The following is a 17,978-nucleotide window of genomic DNA, read 5'->3' on the forward strand; positions in this document are numbered from 1 at the left end:
AAAAAAAAAGAAACAAGGAGGGGAGAGGCAAAGAAAATTTAGTTCAGTCATTTACATTTCCAGAAACACCAGTGGGAGTTTAAACTTTGCTCTAATTACACAGCACTACAAAAAGAGTTGCAGTCAGACTATGAGAACTACTGCAAGATCCTCTTATCTCTGATGTGGAGATTACATTGTAAATAGACTACAGCTGAAATTGTTTTGTGATCTTGTTTTTTAAACAGCCCGCCCCCTCCTTGTAGTTGATATAAAGTGACGTTTGGCAAGAAACTTGAGTATGCTTCACACTGAGAGTGTGGTGGTGGATGATGACTCTCTTGCTCTTGGGTGAGATACAAAGAAGTTAAACCTGGCTTAGGGAAAGAGATGAGGCCCTAGAAGCAATGTTAGAAAAATCATGCTTGTAGGAGCACATTAACAACGTGCCTAGATCTGCTAATGAGTGGTAAGGCTACCTACTACTGCTTGCTAAAAGGCCCTGAAGAGTTGATCCTCTTACTACTGGGAAAGATCGCTATCCAGGAGGAAAACCAGTTCCTCTCTTTAACCAAACTACATGCTACTGTAGCTGTACTGAAGTGTGTGGATGCTATGAAGGAAGAGACCTTGGAAATGGATGCAAAACACCTACAGTGTGCTGCAGTGGAGGTACTAATCTTAAATTCTAGACTAATATGTTTGAATCCTGGGAGTAGTAAGGCTGCAGCAGTGCAGAGTTCTGCTTAGGTTTATTCCTGCTGCTTACATGGCTGCAGAGCTGAGGAAAGCTAGTTGATGGCAACCTGGTTTTTTGTAGGCACAGTAGGAACTCCCCTGCCTTGGATGGCATCAGTATGTCCCATTTGGGCTGTTTTGTCCCATGCACAGCCTTTGGATGGGGCTTTTTTTTTTTCTTCTCTTTTTTGTTCTTATTCCTTGCTTCCATATGTTAACTATATCTGTATGAATGTGTGGGGACAAACCTGTATATGCTGATTTCTAGAGTGTGTTTTCAGGGGTAATAGTGCCACAATGCATGAAGGGCAAAACATCATTTGTTGACTGGGCAGTACCTGACACTTACCTCATCTGGTTGCTGATCAGATATTTTAGGGTTTGGTTAGACCCTACTTCCTGTTGATAAAATCTGTTGCTTTTTGTTATATTGTGTTTCTTGTCCTTTCCTTAAATTTTAGTTTCATAGAAGGTACCACTAAGTTATCCCAATGCCTCCTTCCATCTGTGGCGTTTCAAAGAGTTACTATAGCAATTACAAGAAGTTAGGCTTGGACAAAGTTTCAGTCTGTCAATGAAATCAAGGGAACATATCATTTCTTCCGTAACCTCTTCTACTGGTTAAGTGACACTGTTGCTTTAAAAAAATGTTAATCTTATATACTTGCCCTCTAAAGATAGCCTATGCAAGTCTGGCATGCCAAAAGGAAAGAGGAAAATTAAGTCTAACAGGTCAAGAAGCCTCCCTTCCTTTTTGTTCTCAGGGACTTTTCTTGACTGCATGCCTAGCTGTTTCATGCTGGCAGTGACAAGCATTGCATCAATATGATGAGGAACTATTTCTTAGTGTGTGTGTTCCTGAATTTATATTCATTGAAGCAACTTGGGAATACTATTCAATTTAACTCTTGTGTGGTGTCATCTACAGATTTTTTTTTTTAATGCATAAAAAGCTCAAGATAAAAGAGACAAAAGATTCAGCCACACAGGTTGGAAAGGAGATCATTCTCTACACTCTGGATCTCATGCTGTTGCTTCACAGGTGAAAAGTGATAGGATCAAGGAGTTACATTGACTAGGTTACCTTAGAGCACTGGCTCTAAGAAATGGGGCAATCACCTTCTACCTCAGGTGCATTCAGTCTCTAAGATATGAAGAAATTTTTGCCAACCAATGGCTGAAGTAAAACATTTTCAGGGCCTTACCATATGAGGAGGAACCACCTATTGTTAGAACATTCCCAGTCTTGACACTGCACCAAGGAAGACAACAAAGTCAGATTCCACAGGCACTGGCAGGAATAAGACTCTTTTTTGCCTGTGACTGAACTCCGGTCTGGAGCAGTCCTACCCATAAGCAAGTATAGGATTTTGGGCAGCTGGAGACTCTTAACAACAGTGAGCCATCTAAGAAGCTGTAGGCATATCCTCAAATGAGGAATAGCTGGGCAGGAATATTTTGGATTACTGCCTCAGATTTGGACAGAGCAGTTCTTTTAAAGACTTTCTGCAAGTAACTATTAATGTCAGAAATTCTAGCTTATTTCGTGTATATAATCATCAGCTGAAAATATCTGAAAAGTAACTACTCCAGAGTCATCTGGAGAAAACATTGTAAAGGTTGATGCATGTATTAAAAAAAAATGTTTTGAATTACCAATGAAAAATAGAAATGGAATTGCTCAGAGATCATGTATCTAATAAAAATTCACACAGCAAATGTATTTGTGCCTATGCTCCTAAAATACAGAAACTGTAGAGAAAGCTGTGATGAAAATTGAGATACAGTAGCTAAATTTCATGTGTTCTTGCCTATAAAGAAAAATCAAGCTCATCTTATATGTGAATAGGAGACTCAACGACCTATTTGGACATCTAGGTTAGGTGTAAAGATTTGAAGAAATACTTGGAGTGTTACTCTGGGTAGTCACAACTGCGAAACTTAAGATCTCTTGAGACTCCAAGGAGTTCACTACCAGGTACTAAGTGTGAAGCCTAAATCCTGTAGGAAATTGTATGATGGATAGATAAAGTTAGGAAAGGTAAATAAATGCATGCTGTACATGAAACGGATAACTGTTGAACTGGTAAAAGCAAGAAGACACCTCCTTTCAACTCCTTACTAGGCACAGAATACATTTTCAGTACCCTAGCCATGATTCAGCTTGGTGCTCTCCTCCTGCCTTTGTGTGGAAAAGCTGCCTTTCCCACATTATATGAGACAAAAAACTTTTATTTTTACCTTTTTCCTCTAAGACTTCTTTCAAAAAAAAAAATAAGTGTGACAATTACTTAGCAAATGGTGACCATGCAGTCAGGATTGCCATGACCGCTTCGAATCAGTGAAATCATTTCTGTCAAACCAATGCAAAGTTTGGATCTGAGCTCTTCAAGCCCCATCTTCACTTTTTTCCTAGATGTCACTTAATGTCATTCAAAGTGACTGGCCTTTATTTCAGGATAACAATTAACATGCAAGAAAAATGCTTGCTAATTCTGTTCAAATGCGTCAATCTAAGCACAACTGCCAGCAAGCTGCCCAGCAAGACAGAGCCCATGTATCTCCGTGGCACTGTTGTGACATCATCTCAAACTCATTGACAGGTTCATGGTGCAGGGGCACAGCAAGCAGAGAGAGCTGGAGTGAGAGACTGAGGAGAACAGTAATAGAAAAGAGATTTCCCAGCTGAAATCCTCTGAATGACCCCATTGAGAGCCACTATGGCTCTAAAGCTGTTTGTCACAGGGCTATCAGGCACGGCAGGCAGAGGCAAGGCACTTCAACAGCACTAGCTTCCCTTGCACAAAAAGCTGGTAACAGATGAAACCTGATTAAGTGGTTTGTTCACGTGTGGGTATTGTAGTCCCAGCACAGTTTGATTCAAGTACAGATGTTGCCTTGGGCTCGATTAAGTATGTGCTGGAGAGTGCTACAGAAGAAACAAGTCATAAGAGCAGAATCTGAGTGAGGGGGAAGAAAACGATCTGAATAGGAGGAGGAGACAGAGGTAGCGAGTTCCTTAAAATAACAGCACTTGCTTTTGATGTAAAATACAAAATCTTGGAAACAATGTTAGATAGATACTAAACAGATGGTGTGAGATTGGATTTGAAAGTGAGATGATGCACCAGAGCTAGATGCAAAGAGGTAAATATTGCAGAAGTGGACATAGTTTAGGAGCCTACAGTCACCGAGTTTTTTCAGAGCTGCGGTATTTGTGACCTGCAGCATGAGCAAAATACAGTGTCAGAGCACCTGACTTATTTTCCTCTGTATGTATGAAGAGTTTGCAGATCTTGGTATGTTAAAATATTACTTTAAAACTCATTCACACCCAATAGTTAGACTCATTTTCTTACCTCAATAACACTTCAAGAAAATGTCGTATCATGGCTCTTTTTGATCAAAACTAAAGTGCTTCTAAGCATTCATTCTTATCTTTCTGTTAAATCACCATAAAGAGGTTACTGTCTTCAGCTGGGAATTCAGTTATTTTGTTTTCCTCCAGGTCAGAGCTCTAAGCACAAACAGCTCTAGGTTCTACTGACTACGTGCTTTGGGGAGTTATGAATTTTTTAGATTGGTCTGCTCTTGCGAGCCAGTTCCCACTGAGATGGTGAATCACAGGTCCGGAGTCTGGAGCTGGAGATGAACGTCACAGTTTGGATCTTCCTCAAAGCTCTTTTTTTTCCCCTCTAGCATTATGTACTGTTCAGCAAAGAAATGCCATGTTATTACACACATTTCTTTTCCCTTTTGCTGGTTTAACATTTACCTGTGTTGTCCCAATTTCTCCCAGTTACCACAAAGTTGGCCAATAACATTTTTTACAGAATTCAACTGGTAATTATTTACTCCCTGAGAAACAGAAGTGCAGGATTCACAACAAGAAAAGGCAAAATACTCAGAACACTGCAGACAGTATGAAAGGCAAGCGATCTTCTCTGGTGTGTGCAGCAGCACCAGGCAGCAGTGGCTGTGCCAGCCTCCCACTCAGATTGCTTCCCACCTGTGCTGCAATCATGAGGCCTGAAATGCAATCCTTTGTTTATTTCTGCTCCCCGAGGGTTGAAACCCTGAGATAAGGCTGATTCCTACTAATAATCTCAGTATTTCTCCTTAGCCTTTGGTTCCCACCCAGGTGATGCATATTATAATTTCTGAATGATTCCTACTGCATGACCTGCAATTAAGTAATTGCTTGATCAAATGAAACACCGCTCAGCTCCTTGTCCCACCGGCCGCTAATGAGAGACTGCTCTGCTTTGAGTGCTGCTCTCTGCAAGGCCCAGGGAAATGTAAAGGCACCGTCATTCCTCCACTGTGAACCTGACCCTCAGGTTCTCCTTTAGCCCTACACCCAGGTCTTGGAAACCAGTGTGGGATTTTGTTGGGATTCAGCCCACATGAGAAGTCAGAAGGTCGACTCACTGTGGTCATGTTGTTGCTTGTTCCTCCACCCACACAAACTGTTTTCATTCCCAGCATTTTATCCTGGTTTGTAAATAATGGTCATTGTGGAAGAGCTTGGGTCTTGGAGCCTACAGATGGGCTGGGCAGGCAGAGGAGCAGGGCATGCTGCTGCCCAAGACCTGAAGGAGGCCCTGGGTGTCCATCATTTCTGTCATGCTAATTTGCCCCTGACTGTGAGGGGGATGGGGAATTAAAAGAACAGGTTACTAATGTTTCCTCTTGCAATCCTGTATGTTGAAGGCTAAGGCTGTAGGTGACTTTTCTTCCAACAGTCTGGAAATATTTCCTATAAGCTGTAAAACAGTCTTAGTTAAAGCTCTTCCTGTGATATTATTTTTCTTTTTTTCTTTCCCTCTGCAAGATGCAGTGAGCAAACAGATTAAAAAATGATATAGCCGAGGATCCTCAAAGCCAGCCGTCCTATAGCCCTTCCTGTGGGCTGGGCTTTGTATGGTGGCTGAGGGGCACAAAGCCAGTGCCAATTGCCTCTGGCTGAAAATTGTTACTGTTAAAAGATGTTGTTTCGTTCTGTAGTATTTATGGCAGGACACGAAGAACTGGGGGGGGGAGGGAAGGGAGGCTTTTTAATGAGGCGTAGAAATCATTTGTGTAGACTTGTTTGTTATATTGTCTGTGTCTGAGTAATGTAAATGCAAATAAACCCATCTTTATTTTATTCATAGTTCTAATGGAAAGTCTGTGTCATGGTCTGAACCAGGTGGAAGACAAGCTTCCAAGGGCGAGCACATGTGGCACAGACTCTCAGTGCATGTGAAGAACCAGGAGACAGGGTGCAATCAGACAGCCGTGATCAAACCCCTCACTAAAAGCTACCACGGCCAAAGCAAGAGCCTGACTTTTACCGATATCAGCAGCAAGACTCTGTACAATGTGGAGGAGGAAGAAGACAGAGAGCCCGTCCGCCTCAACCAGCCCAGCAGCCCCTCCATGGTGGTGCACAGGCGAGTGGCGACCACCCCGCCCTTGCAGGCTGCAGCAGAGGAGACACGTCTCTTCCTGCCCGAGCAGTCCCCCAAGGACCTGCCCCTGCAGCCCCGCTCTCTCATGGAGCAGCTTCAAGGGGTGGTCAACAAGCTGGCTACTGGCATCCCTGACTTCAGTGCCGTGTTGCCTGCACCTGGCTCGGGGAATGGCACGCGGCCTCCCCAGCAGTCGCCCCTGCTGCCTCTCCAGGCAGCTGACTTCAGCGGGGAGCCCCTGTCTCCCCCGGCTGAGGAAGCGGAGAGTGAGAAGCTGAAGCTCATTCAGGGATATGTCTACGAAAAGAGCACAGAGGATGAGGAGGAGGAGGAGCCGGCAACCAGCAAGCTCACCCTGGAAGACTCACCGGCACTGACACCTCCATCCCCTTTCCGGGATTCGGTGGCTTCAGGCAGCTCCGTGCCCAGTTCTCCCGTGTCGGAGTCGGTACTCTGCACACCCCCAGACATGACCTATGCTTCCGTCATCCTGAGGGATTATAAGCAGAGCTCGTCCACCCTATAGAGCATGGATGCTGCTGCAGGAGACGTGGCTTGGAGGACTTCGGCAGCTGCCCACTGTGAGGGCCTGGGGAGGTGTTATCCCCAGGGGTGGCGGAGAAGGAGCGGAGAGCAGAGTCGTACATGACAGGGCAAAAACTTTATCCTGCACTTAAAGAATAAAAAAGAACAAAGAAAAAGAAAAAAAAAAAAAAAAACCGTGCTGAGGGCTTAACATTCTCTATCTGTTAAATTATTGTACTTTGAGCAAACAATAGGAAAAAACAAAGCACAAACCTAACGGACAACTTCTATAGCAAAAAAAAAAAAAATAATAATAATAATGAATAAACACACAGGAAAAGAAAATAGACTTAGTCACACCATCTCTTGGCAGTGCTTGAGGAGGACTCTGGGAAGTGCAACCTTGGAGTAGTCCTTAGTGCGTGTGGTGACTGCAGCCTGCCTGCTGTGCCAGCAGGTTCAGGCTGGAATGGGCAGTGCGGTGACCTGGGGCAAAACTGCCTGTGTACAAGATATACATGCATAAATCATTTCTTCTGGTTTCTGCAGGTGGCATAAATGCATAACCTGTTGGAGAGAGGGGAGCTGAGATAATGTGAAAACACATGGCTCTTTATGACTTTTGTTGGAACAGTTTGTTCTTTGTACGAGGCTGCTTTTTGGGGGAATCTGGGTTTTTTAAGGCTAATTGTGAACAAAGTGATGATTATTACCAAGACTTGAGAAGTTTTTGATGAAAGCTCTTGCTGTAGTACTTGTAATATGATAAAGGCTTGGGAAAACTGCCCTTTCGTATGCGATTGCAAACCATGTTGGCTAAACTGTTACACAACATTTACCGTAGCAGAACAATATTTATTGACTGACTTTTCTTAATACAATGTACTTGCCGTGTGATTACATCATTCTTTTGTGTTACGATGAAATCAAATGCTTTGGAATATAGCTGTATACTTAGAGCAACAACTATTACTCTGAAAGGCAGTTCCTTACTGGGGGTTTTAGACTCAGTCTTGAAGCAAGAATGAGAGTACATTTGTGTCTGTATGCGTGTGTACAGTATGTGTGAAATGTAATGTCCAATAACTACCACTGGAAGATTGTCTTATAAATATACTATGAATATTTTTATGTTTCAATCATATTTTATATTGCATTGTTACAAATATTCAATAGATCTTTGGAGGTTTGTATGCTGTGCTAATACATGTTTTTTCATATACGAGCTGAGACAGTAGTTCCTATTATAATAGGGTGCTTTATTTTGCAGATATTTTATGAAGTAGACCTATGGTATTAATAACCAGTGCATTGAGAACTTGTTACGTTGTGCGTTTGGTTACTAATGTTAAAGAAAAGAAAAAAAAGAAAACACAAAAAGAAAAAAGTCTGTTTTTGAAACCTTGCACATACCAGTATAATTCTATAAAGCCAAGACAGGAAATGTATTTGACATATTTTTGTTGCTTCAGATAGTTAAAAGTAGAATTATGTCCAGGCAGGAACGTTCATCAGTGCTTAACGTGTACATCAGTTCCCCATGTCTGTTCTAAACTGTTCTTTTAATCTTTTTATTATGTTCATTTTAGTGCTTTTTCCATACAGTTTCATTTCTTCTTTGTAGAATGGTATGCTTTATCTTAAAGGTCACTTGTAGGCAGCTGTTCTCGGTCATTCAGTCCTCCTCCTCTATCCTTCATATACTTCCTAGAGATGGACCTAATTCACAGCTCTGTAATGGCTGGCATGTTCAAAGTCCAGCTTCTTTTGCTGTGTTTTGAACTTAGTTATTACTATCTGATTTATAAATGTGAATGTTACACGTATTCAGGACAGGATTTTAGCTGCTATGAACTTTGTGCACTTGAATTTAGCTGAGTCTCATAATTCTAATCCGTCTCATAATTCTAAACTTTATTTCCAAAGATATTTTAAAGGAATATTTATAATCATGCTTGTGAATATACTATCAGAATTTTTCTGAATTCTCCATATTTCTGCTTCTTTTCTTTCTTTTTCACTTGAATTTTAAGTCCAGGTGTCAATCATCAATTCTTCTCTTAAGATCTAAAGCTCTTTATTTTGATGAAAATACAGTGGTATTGGGAGGTTTGGCTGATGTTCAAAATGGGATGGAGTCTCTTTTTTCCCTCATCCACTTTTCACATTGTTTTCTCCTTTCAGTATGACTAGTAGCCAATTGCTGTCATCTTCCTGATGTGGAAAGCATGAACTGACTTTGCCCAAAGGCATAGTTGTGTCTTTGTCAGTAGATTGATGTTTCTACTTTATAATGAACTAAAGTCACCTGAGGGTCAGTTGGTTGACTTTTGTCTGCTTGGGGCTTTTAGGGGGGAATTTTTTGTTGTTGTTTTTGTTTTGTTTTCTTCTTTTTATAATGCTGATCACTCGTGAAAACAATGAGGAAATGCCATATTTTCCTTGCTGATTGCTGTGATGGCAATGAATTCTATCTTGTTATAGTCTTAGTATAAGTTTTCTTTTGCTTTTTCCAAAAACATGTGTTGTCAGTAGCACGGGACTAGTAATAGAAACCCAGTGTTTGAAGAAATGATATAGATGAAAGAAAAAAAACCAACACATAACAGGCTCATATAGGTGGGGAGATGACTATGTGGCAAGGTACTATGTTTTCATATCTGCCTATTTTGAACATATTTTGAACATATTAAGCACTGACTTTATTACTGTAATGTAATTTATATATTGAGTAGGAATTTTCTTGAAATTCAGTATATTAGCTTTTAGTTTGTAATTGTTAAAACTGGAAACATACACATAAATATATCTAAAGAGCAAGAACTCACATTGTGTATGTAGTTGTATGAGCTATGAAGCTTCCTGTAAAAGTTCTTTCTTTGGTCTGTCAAATGCTTGATGAGAACTGCCTTTTTGTCAAAATGATCTTGAAAATGCTGTAAAATAAATATTTTCTATTTATTATTTAAGAATAGACTGCCAAGATGGTTAATTTTTGTTTCCAAAGTAGAAAACAGCCGTGTCTGCTCATCTGTTGTTCCAGAGCATGTCAGCATTCTGTGAGACTGATGGTGGGATGTTCAAATGGAGGTAGGTACTGTATAGATTGTTGCATGTGGGCGAGATGGTTGAGGGCTAGAGGATTTTTGTTTAGAACACACAAAAAAAACCAGCCATTCGGACTCTGATAAAAAAAATCAGAAGATCCATGGGTGTGCATTTTGGCTTACAGGTTGTCAAAGACATTCAGTGGAAATGACAGGAAGTTTTACTTTCCAAAGACATGTGGGAAGTTCATCCTTTTGCTGGAAGTAGTCTCTGTGTGTGTTTGACTGAGAGATGTCAGCTGCCACTGGAGAAACTTAAATGCACTTTTTATGACAGATATAAATGATAGGCATTGACCCAACCCTGACATCTTGTGCCTCCTTTACTGATGCTGTTTAGAGCAAAGTGCTGGGAATCTTGACTCCTCTGCAACTCATGCACACTGTGGCTTTTTGGTGAATCCTGAACTGCAACATGGGACTCCGCATAAATGGGAGTATAAATGCTTTTGCTGTGGCACTGCTGTGATTTTTCAGACCCAAGTGACTCTAAACATAGAAAATCTAGCTCTTTGTCTCTTTAGGCCTGCAACTAGGCATGTTTGTAGTATCTGCCTGGTTTGGATCTTGCCTTGCAGAAGCCCACATCTGAGGAGTCAGTCCACCTACATCTACTGTGCTGCGGGAGAACAGGGAATGACATTATATTTGATGGTAAGTGCCAAGAAGTTCAGTCACTCTGCTTGCAAATGTTGCTTTCTGCTTGTTTTTGTTTATTTTATTTATTTAGGTCTAGGTAAATTATTTGCTAGTGAAGGTTCTGCTGATCAAGTGGACTGAGTTAGCAGAATATCCTCAGACTATCACTGCAGAGCTGCTTTCCTCCAGAGCACCCAGTGCAGGTTGCAGCCAGCACCATCCTCACAAACAGTGACTGTTTTCAGGAGACAGTCCATAGCATCTGATCATGACCCTCTGTCTGTGTAAGCACTTACCTGTGGCATGTGGGGAGGCTGCTCCTGTGTAGCTGTGTTGTCATGGGTCTGTAGGTGACACATGCCCCAGGATGAGCCCTTATCCTGTTCCTCACACACTATTGCTACTGTCAGATGAGCATGGTCAGGTGGCAGAGGCTTGTGCTGGGCTGAAGCACCCAGGCTGAAGCAGGAGGAGGCTGGTGGATGGCTGCATGCTGCAGCACCTACAAGGTGAATCCTGAGACAGAGAGCAATCATCTGCAGTGAAGCTGTGGCTAGTCACACTCTTTGGTCTTTCTAGCAACAAGGTGCACTTACTGCAATGCATCTTCAGGAAATAGGAAAGCTAGTCTAATTGGGAAGGTATACATCTTAGTTCTTGCTGGTTTGTGCCTAATCTTGCTTTTATCTCACCTCATCTATGCTAAAATGATTAAAACCTAATTCAGTGCTGATTACTATATTTAACAAAGAAAGCTGGTATTGGAATCAGCCCTTCAATTCCTTGCATTTTGTAAGATCCTAATGCGTTTACTGTGCAAAAGAGTATTATCTGTAAGAAAAAAATACTGTAGAAACACCCATGAAAATGAACAATGCCATATACCTTCACTACTATATTAGAATATAATATTTTCAAATATAAGCATCATTATTGGGGCAGAAATTTTAGTTTCAGTTTCTTTTATTTCTTTAAATATATGCCTGTTTTTAAATAGAGCCTGAAATCAGCACCCTGATCCTTTTTCACTTGCACAGAGGAATGTTAAGTTAGGCTTATTCTATCATTAGACGATCATTCAGAGTTAATCCAGTATGATGAACGTGGGGATAATCATGATAGTGACATCAGAGAATTTATTGCTTCAGTTGCAAAAGGGGGGCTTTAAGAAAGGAGGAGATGGATTCTTCAGCAGGGTCTGTTGTGACAGGACAATGGAAAATGGTTTCAAACTAAAAGAGGGGAGATTTAGGTTATAAGGAAAAAGTGTTTACAGTAAGGGTAGTGAAGCACTGGAACAGGTTGCCCAGAAAGGTAATGGATGCCCCATCTTGGAGATAATCAGTGGCAGGCTGGACAGAGATCTGAGCAACCTGTTCAAGCTGTAGGTGTCCCTGTTCAATGCAGGGGAGTTGGACTTGATGGCCTTTAAGGGTCCCTTCCAATTCAACCGAATCTATGATAGCAATTGTTATCTAACTAGCTACACATATGCTGTGCAAACAAGTTCATTTTCAAATGGCAGTATTTGCATAGGAGGTTAGTACTAATTGTTTTATGCATGGCTTTCCAAACAGTCTGACTGACAAAACGAGACCAGCAAGTCTTTTTTTCAGCAGGGTTTCAGTTTTTATATTGTGCTTTGAGCACATGGTTGACGATCATTTCAGTTGAAGTCATTTTAGACCACATAAATATTTCAGTTCATGTTTTTCTTTATTAAAAAAAAAAATCTCCACATAAATATACAACAACATGAGCATTACCAGAAAGAGCAGATTGGGTAAAATCTATGTAAACAGGCTCCAGTAGATATGAGCAAACAACAGTTGGTGGAAGTGCTGAAGGAAAATATGTAGAAGGCCAGATGCTCCAGCCTGCCAAAGCTGCTTTATTAGCCTCTAGATTTCTAAATCAGTTCTAAATATGCTTTAGTCTAACCAAGAGAAGAGCTGTCCAAAGTTCTTGTGGCCCCATCCCCAAGGGCAGGTAATGTGACAGGTAACAAGGGAACAAAATTGCCTTTGATTGTGTTTCTTTTAATCTAACCTAAGAAATGGTGTAATGAAATCCAAAACTTGGAGACCCAAGTCTGAAAGCTTTCAGTCAGAAATAAGTAAATCTGAATTGAAGGTAATTGAGCATTGTAGCAGATGGTTGAGGGATTTAAACAAATTTCCTTTAAGACTTCGAAACCAGTGAAGAATTCACAGGGTTGAATTGCTAGGCATCTGTTAGGCAGGGGGATCAGAAGAAATGGTTATAGTATTCACATGTTGCCAAAAATGTCCATTTAAAATAGTTTTACACTGAGCAAATGGATGCCTGGCCTAGGAGCGCAAAGCAGCTTAGTGTGTTTTTGCTTCAGTCTCCAGCCTCCTGCCAAGGACAGAGCATCAGAGTCTGCAGTAGCTCAGCCTATGCCCACCCACGACAGCCCTACCAGTAAGCCACATTTCTGTACCCAGGCTAGTGCATTGTGCCCACTATGCATTAAGTAGCTACCAGCAGCAAAAAGCAATGGTAACCGGGTTCCTGGGGATGTGTTTGTAGCTCTGTTACAAACAGAACAGAAAAGCAAGTTGCTAATAGCTGTCGTGCACAAGGTCTGAGTGGCTGTTGAAAATGGTTCTTACATGAGAGTGGGAAGTGTGGTTTTGCAGATTGCATTGTTGTGGTGTTTTTTTTCCCTCAAATAAATGAGTCACTAGACACTTGGCAAGTACCTGTCTGCAAATCACTGGGAAGAAGCAGCATACTTTCTAGCGAATATCAAGGTCTATTTTTATCTGTGTAAGATTTTCAAAAGGGATATTTGCAAAAGGGAGACGGGGGATGTCATGCAGCCAGGCGTGTGATACTGCCACAGGCCCCATAGCTGGCCCTGGGCCTTCATTTTGGTGAGTGCCATGAGCTCCTAAACAGAGGCGGTGGATGTGAGCAGGAGTGACTGGTTGCCATTTCCAGTGCTACAGGTAAATCCTATCCAACTCAAAAGCAAGCATGACGTGCTTTGCTTTTGCTAATTCAGCTTCCGGTTCTCAGTAAATCACATGAAAAAGGGGTGCTCCAACCTGAGAAAGCAGGTCAGTTTGGTACCGAGAAAGAGCATCTGTTATCTACTCAGTTGCGAAAGTGGGCGTAAGCCGTGTATCTCTACAGAAGTAAAATATCATTGTGGGTTTTCATAACCAAAAGGCCTCTAGGTAGGTGGAGAAGCAGCTGGCATAGATACGAGTGCAGACAGATAAGTGTTTAGGAGTGGTATGCGTCTATGACATTCAATCCACCTACTTATTTATTGTACATCATGCAATGTGCAGGTGGCGTGGGATCCGTCCCCCCACATGGCGGTATGGTGTGTGGGGTTCCCAGCACCCCGTGCTGCCCTGTGTCTATGCCGGGACAAGGCCTGGAGACCTCCATCCCAAAGAGGAGGTCTGCTGGGTGGAAGAGGTTCTGGTTGCTCTTTGCCCAATTTTCCTTACGCAGAGGGTCTTTGTGATGCACTGAGTGTATTCAGCACTGCCAAGGGCTGCGAAAGAAATCAATATGTGAATGAGAGCTGTTTCCCCCAGCTCCCTGTGGCAGTCTTGTGAAGGCCAAGGTGAGACCATTCTCCCCATTGTGGTAGAACAGGCCTATCAGTGCTTCTCCCCTAATTTGGGAGTGTTGAACCATCATTTTCCTGGATGCCTAGCAGCATGAGTTGCCAAATGTGCCTGTGGCCTGCATACAGATCCTGTGCCTGTGCTCGGTGGCAGCATCCTGCCTGCTGCTCCCTGAGCTGATAGTGCAGAGGGCTGACTGCTGCCTTCTCACACCTTGATGGCACAGGGACAGAGGGCACAGCTCGCTTTGTCTCTCTTACCAGAAAGGCAGACAGGGCTGCACTGAGTAGCAGATTGTATCCCTAAAGGCCACACAGCAAGGTCGTCCCTTCTGCAAAGTCCTGTGTGCTGCTCTGACTTGTGTTCAGACAGGCCTGCAGAGCTGGTCCTTTGTTCTTTAGCTGTCCTTGTTAGCTAGCCCTCATATACACATCAAAATTACCAAAGGAAAATCCTTAAATACCAGCACTGGGAGTGGCAGTTCCTGTGGGAGTTGAACCTGAAGAGTGTTTTCAAAATCTTACGGTATAGGAGGTTTTTAATGTGCCTTATGGTCTTAAAAAGGTGCTGACAAATATCTGTCTTTTTGTCTGGGGATAGAGGCAAGACCTGGTGTGTTTTCTTGGGATGTATTGAACACCTAAGCAAAACTCATTAACTATTTTAATTTGGCAGGTACTTCAACAAGTATTTCTTCTTTCTGCTTAAGAACACTGCCTGGCATAGCTGGCAATGTTAGTAACTGTGCCAAAATTCTCGTGTAGGTCTGTGCAGTGTTCATTTAGAAACTGAAGCCTTTAAGTGCTAAGATCCTCATTGTGTATGAATCATGCTGAGCCCTCGTTTATGTTCTTTTCCTTGAGAAACTGGTCCAGTACCTGTGCTCAAACTTCTGATATCTCTAAAAGTTCGCTTCCAACCCTGAACTGTGCTTTACAGGATCTTTTACTCATCTCTGTTTTTGCCATGCTTTCACCAGCCTCCGTTATGAGGTGGCCGTGCATGTCAGGCTGCTGTTCTGCAGTGAAGTCGAGAGCTTTTCCTTCTGAGCTCTCCTTCCCTTTCTGAGTGGTTGATGTGTTGCATGCTCTGCCTTTCATCCTACTCTCTGCCTGTAGGTAATACAATTGTTCACTTTCATAAATGCAGAATGTGAGAGTTTAGCCCTTCCCTTGTCCCTGACAGCAAGTTTTGCACAGATCTGTGCGCATAGTGCTGCTCTATGGCAGTAGCATCACCACATGGCCCTGAGCTCTGTCCCCATTTCAGCTGTTCAGCTGTTGACTCATGTAATGACTTTGGGTCATTCATCTACTCAGAGTTATTTTAAAAGGGAGCTGGGTGGAAGTTTACAAAAAGTGAAAACTGAGCATAGGAATGCTTTAGACAGCTTAGAAGACTCAGCCTGTCTTTCCCCTCCTGGACATTTCATATCCGGATTCAAGAGAGGGGTGTATCTAGACATTAGGGTTCACATAGCCCTATTTTTCTCTTTTATAACTCCATCTGAATGGCATTTCACTTTGGTCGTTCTTAGTTACCTTTCCCAGACTTTTTCAGCAGCACATATGGCTTGACTTTGCAAGTGGTTGGACACTGGACCCTTCACTTTCATACATATTTCCAGTTGCCTCATGATAAGCACTGAAGGAAAATTCTGGAGATCTGTGAGTACTCATCAGAATAAAAAGGCCACACAAAGCGAAGGCACAACAGGTGCAGCAGCTCTGGCTGGCACAGGTGCTCCAGCCATATAAACCATCACATACAGCCACAACCCACAGTACAGCTAGCTCCCAGGAGGACAGAAATGGCAGCAGGTCCAAGGAGAAGTAATTTTCCCTTCAGGATCCTGGCTTTGAGTCCCAGCTCCAGCCCAGTCAGTGTAACACTTCGTTGTCAGCTGTAATACCACAGATTGTAAAACACTCTGAGCCTTTTTCTTCTTGTTTTTTTTTTTTTCTTTTTGAGACAGCCATTGTCACCTTCAACATGAATCACACTTTGTCCACAAGAGACTGCGCAGTGCACAGCAGGTGCAAGACCGAGGGAGAGAAGGAGCTGCCTTGCAGTGCACATTATGCTCAGAAATTTGTTGTGTGTGTTTTCCTTCTGTATCTGAAGCACTCTGAGCTCTTCTGGCTGCCAGGAGCCTCAGCACCTCTTTGTGCAGCAACATGAACAACAGGGAGCTGGCAGAAAGCACTGTATCCAGCGATATTTACCTTTTGACCTCAATTCCCCAGCACAATTGTTCAGACTTTCCCTTAGCTGTGTGTCATCTCTCTGTCACAAATAACTTTTCACCTGTGACAAAAAGAGGCAAGCCTGAATGGGAGAGGGAAAAAAAAAAAAAAAAAAAAGCACAACACAGCATTCAGGAGGGTTCTGCATTACCTTTGGAGCCCATGCAGCTCCTGAGCTCCCACCCTGGCCCTTCCCAGTGACTTCTCTCCTTCTCTGGGAAAAGATGCCTGGTTGTTTTGTTTGCTTGCTCCAGGGATCTCTGCTGATGCATTTTCTGGCCAAAATGCAAACTGAAATCAGAACTGCTGCTTGTTCCTGAGGGCACAGGAGCCAGTGGGTGGTCTGCTGTCACTGTCCCAGCTGTGAATGGAAAGCAATGACACCAGCCTCTGTGGTTGTTGTACTGACAATGCAGAGATTTAAGAATAATGCTTAGAAGAATATCAAAGAACAAGGAGGCTGGTAATGGCTTTGTAATAACTCTGCACTGAGGATTTCTCCATCTTTGACACTTTCTTAATTCTCTTAATTTTTGAGTGGTGCCAAATCCACCACATTTCAAAAGGCTGATTAATATGAAGTGGCCAGGACAGGGGAATCAGAGTTCAGCTTCTTATATGAAAGCTATAGAATGATAATGGCAAAATACTGTTTTCTTCTTTAACCTACATTTGAAAGCATCGCTGCACCTGCAGGGTATGTCAAAGGAAACTTCTATTGCTCTCTAACAGTAAGGGCTCACTCGAGCACCCACCAGGTATCGTATGGGAATTCTATCACAGCTCTCATATCAGCTGCTGGGAACCTCTCATGTGCTCCTGACCTGAAGCAGAAAAAGGAGTTGATTCTCTGGTTGTGAGCACTTTTCCTGAGGCCACTGGGAATGCTTCCTCCTCTGGTGAAACAACTTCATTTAAAGATGTGGTGTGCAGTCTTTTTGTGCTGCCTGGCAGAGGCTGAACACCTGGCGCAGTGAGTTAACGCCTGACGTGAATCATCCAGTCAGGCCAGTTTTACTAACTTTCCCCAAAGGTAGCTCCCTTACTGGCAACTCATAGCTGTCATGAGTGGCTGATATGCATTTAAACGGGTTCAGACAAGGAAAAATAGTCTTTACCATAAGACTAGTTTTGATTTACTTCCTTTATTTTGAGGGGAAAGCCCTGAGTGAACTCCTAGAATAGTTGCACTTCCTTCTGCATCTTTGCCTAGAGATATGCTCGATGTTTACCAACAGTAGACCACCTCCAAAACATATTTGTCCTACAGTAAGAAATGGTAAAATTTGTTCCCTGGGGGAAAGAGATTTTTCACTCAAGACAGAAAGCCTGACAGTTGTAAGACCACATCAAATTGCTTATTTGTTGAACTGTTCAGTCTTCGTCATCAACAGTCACTTCAAACCACATAGAAGGAATAGTTATTGATCTTAATCTGATAGATACAAGTCTATCTTTGGGTTGTCAGTAAGCAGCACTTGTATTGGAATATGTAAGAGGGAGCAAAAATACCTTCCCATGTCCACTGAAACACTGAAGTTATTCAAGTCATATTTAAGCCTCACGAATATCTGCATTCTCTCTTAGAAAGACACTGAAGATATTTAAATTGACTGTGTGACATCTTCCATGCTTCCATCTTGCTCACTCTTAAACAGCTTAGACCCAGGTCCTGCCTGC

The 17,978-nt window shown here is 42.4% G+C and overlaps 1 protein-coding gene across 5 annotated transcripts in view; it reads left to right on the forward strand.

The window, feature by feature from the left end:
• Nucleotides 1-9,664, forward strand: part of GRM1 (glutamate metabotropic receptor 1) — a 181,670-nt gene extending 172,006 nt beyond the window's left edge. For 3 of the 5 annotated variants that reach the window (XM_004935585.5, XM_040698170.2, XM_040698171.1), the window contains one exon: nucleotides 5,874-9,664. In XM_004935585.5, coding sequence (XP_004935642.1) covers nucleotides 5,874-6,696 — 823 coding nt within the window. In that variant the 3' untranslated portion in view covers nucleotides 6,697-9,664. The remainder of the gene's footprint in view (nucleotides 1-5,873) is intronic. The other 2 variants (XM_015284285.4, XM_015284286.4) reach the window with 2 other exon arrangements.
• Nucleotides 9,665-17,978: the final 8,314 nt, after the last annotated feature.

Source organism: Gallus gallus, chromosome 3 (genome assembly GCF_016699485.2).
Source record: "Gallus gallus isolate bGalGal1 chromosome 3, bGalGal1.mat.broiler.GRCg7b, whole genome shotgun sequence".
Lineage (NCBI taxonomy): Eukaryota > Metazoa > Chordata > Aves > Galliformes > Phasianidae > Gallus > Gallus gallus.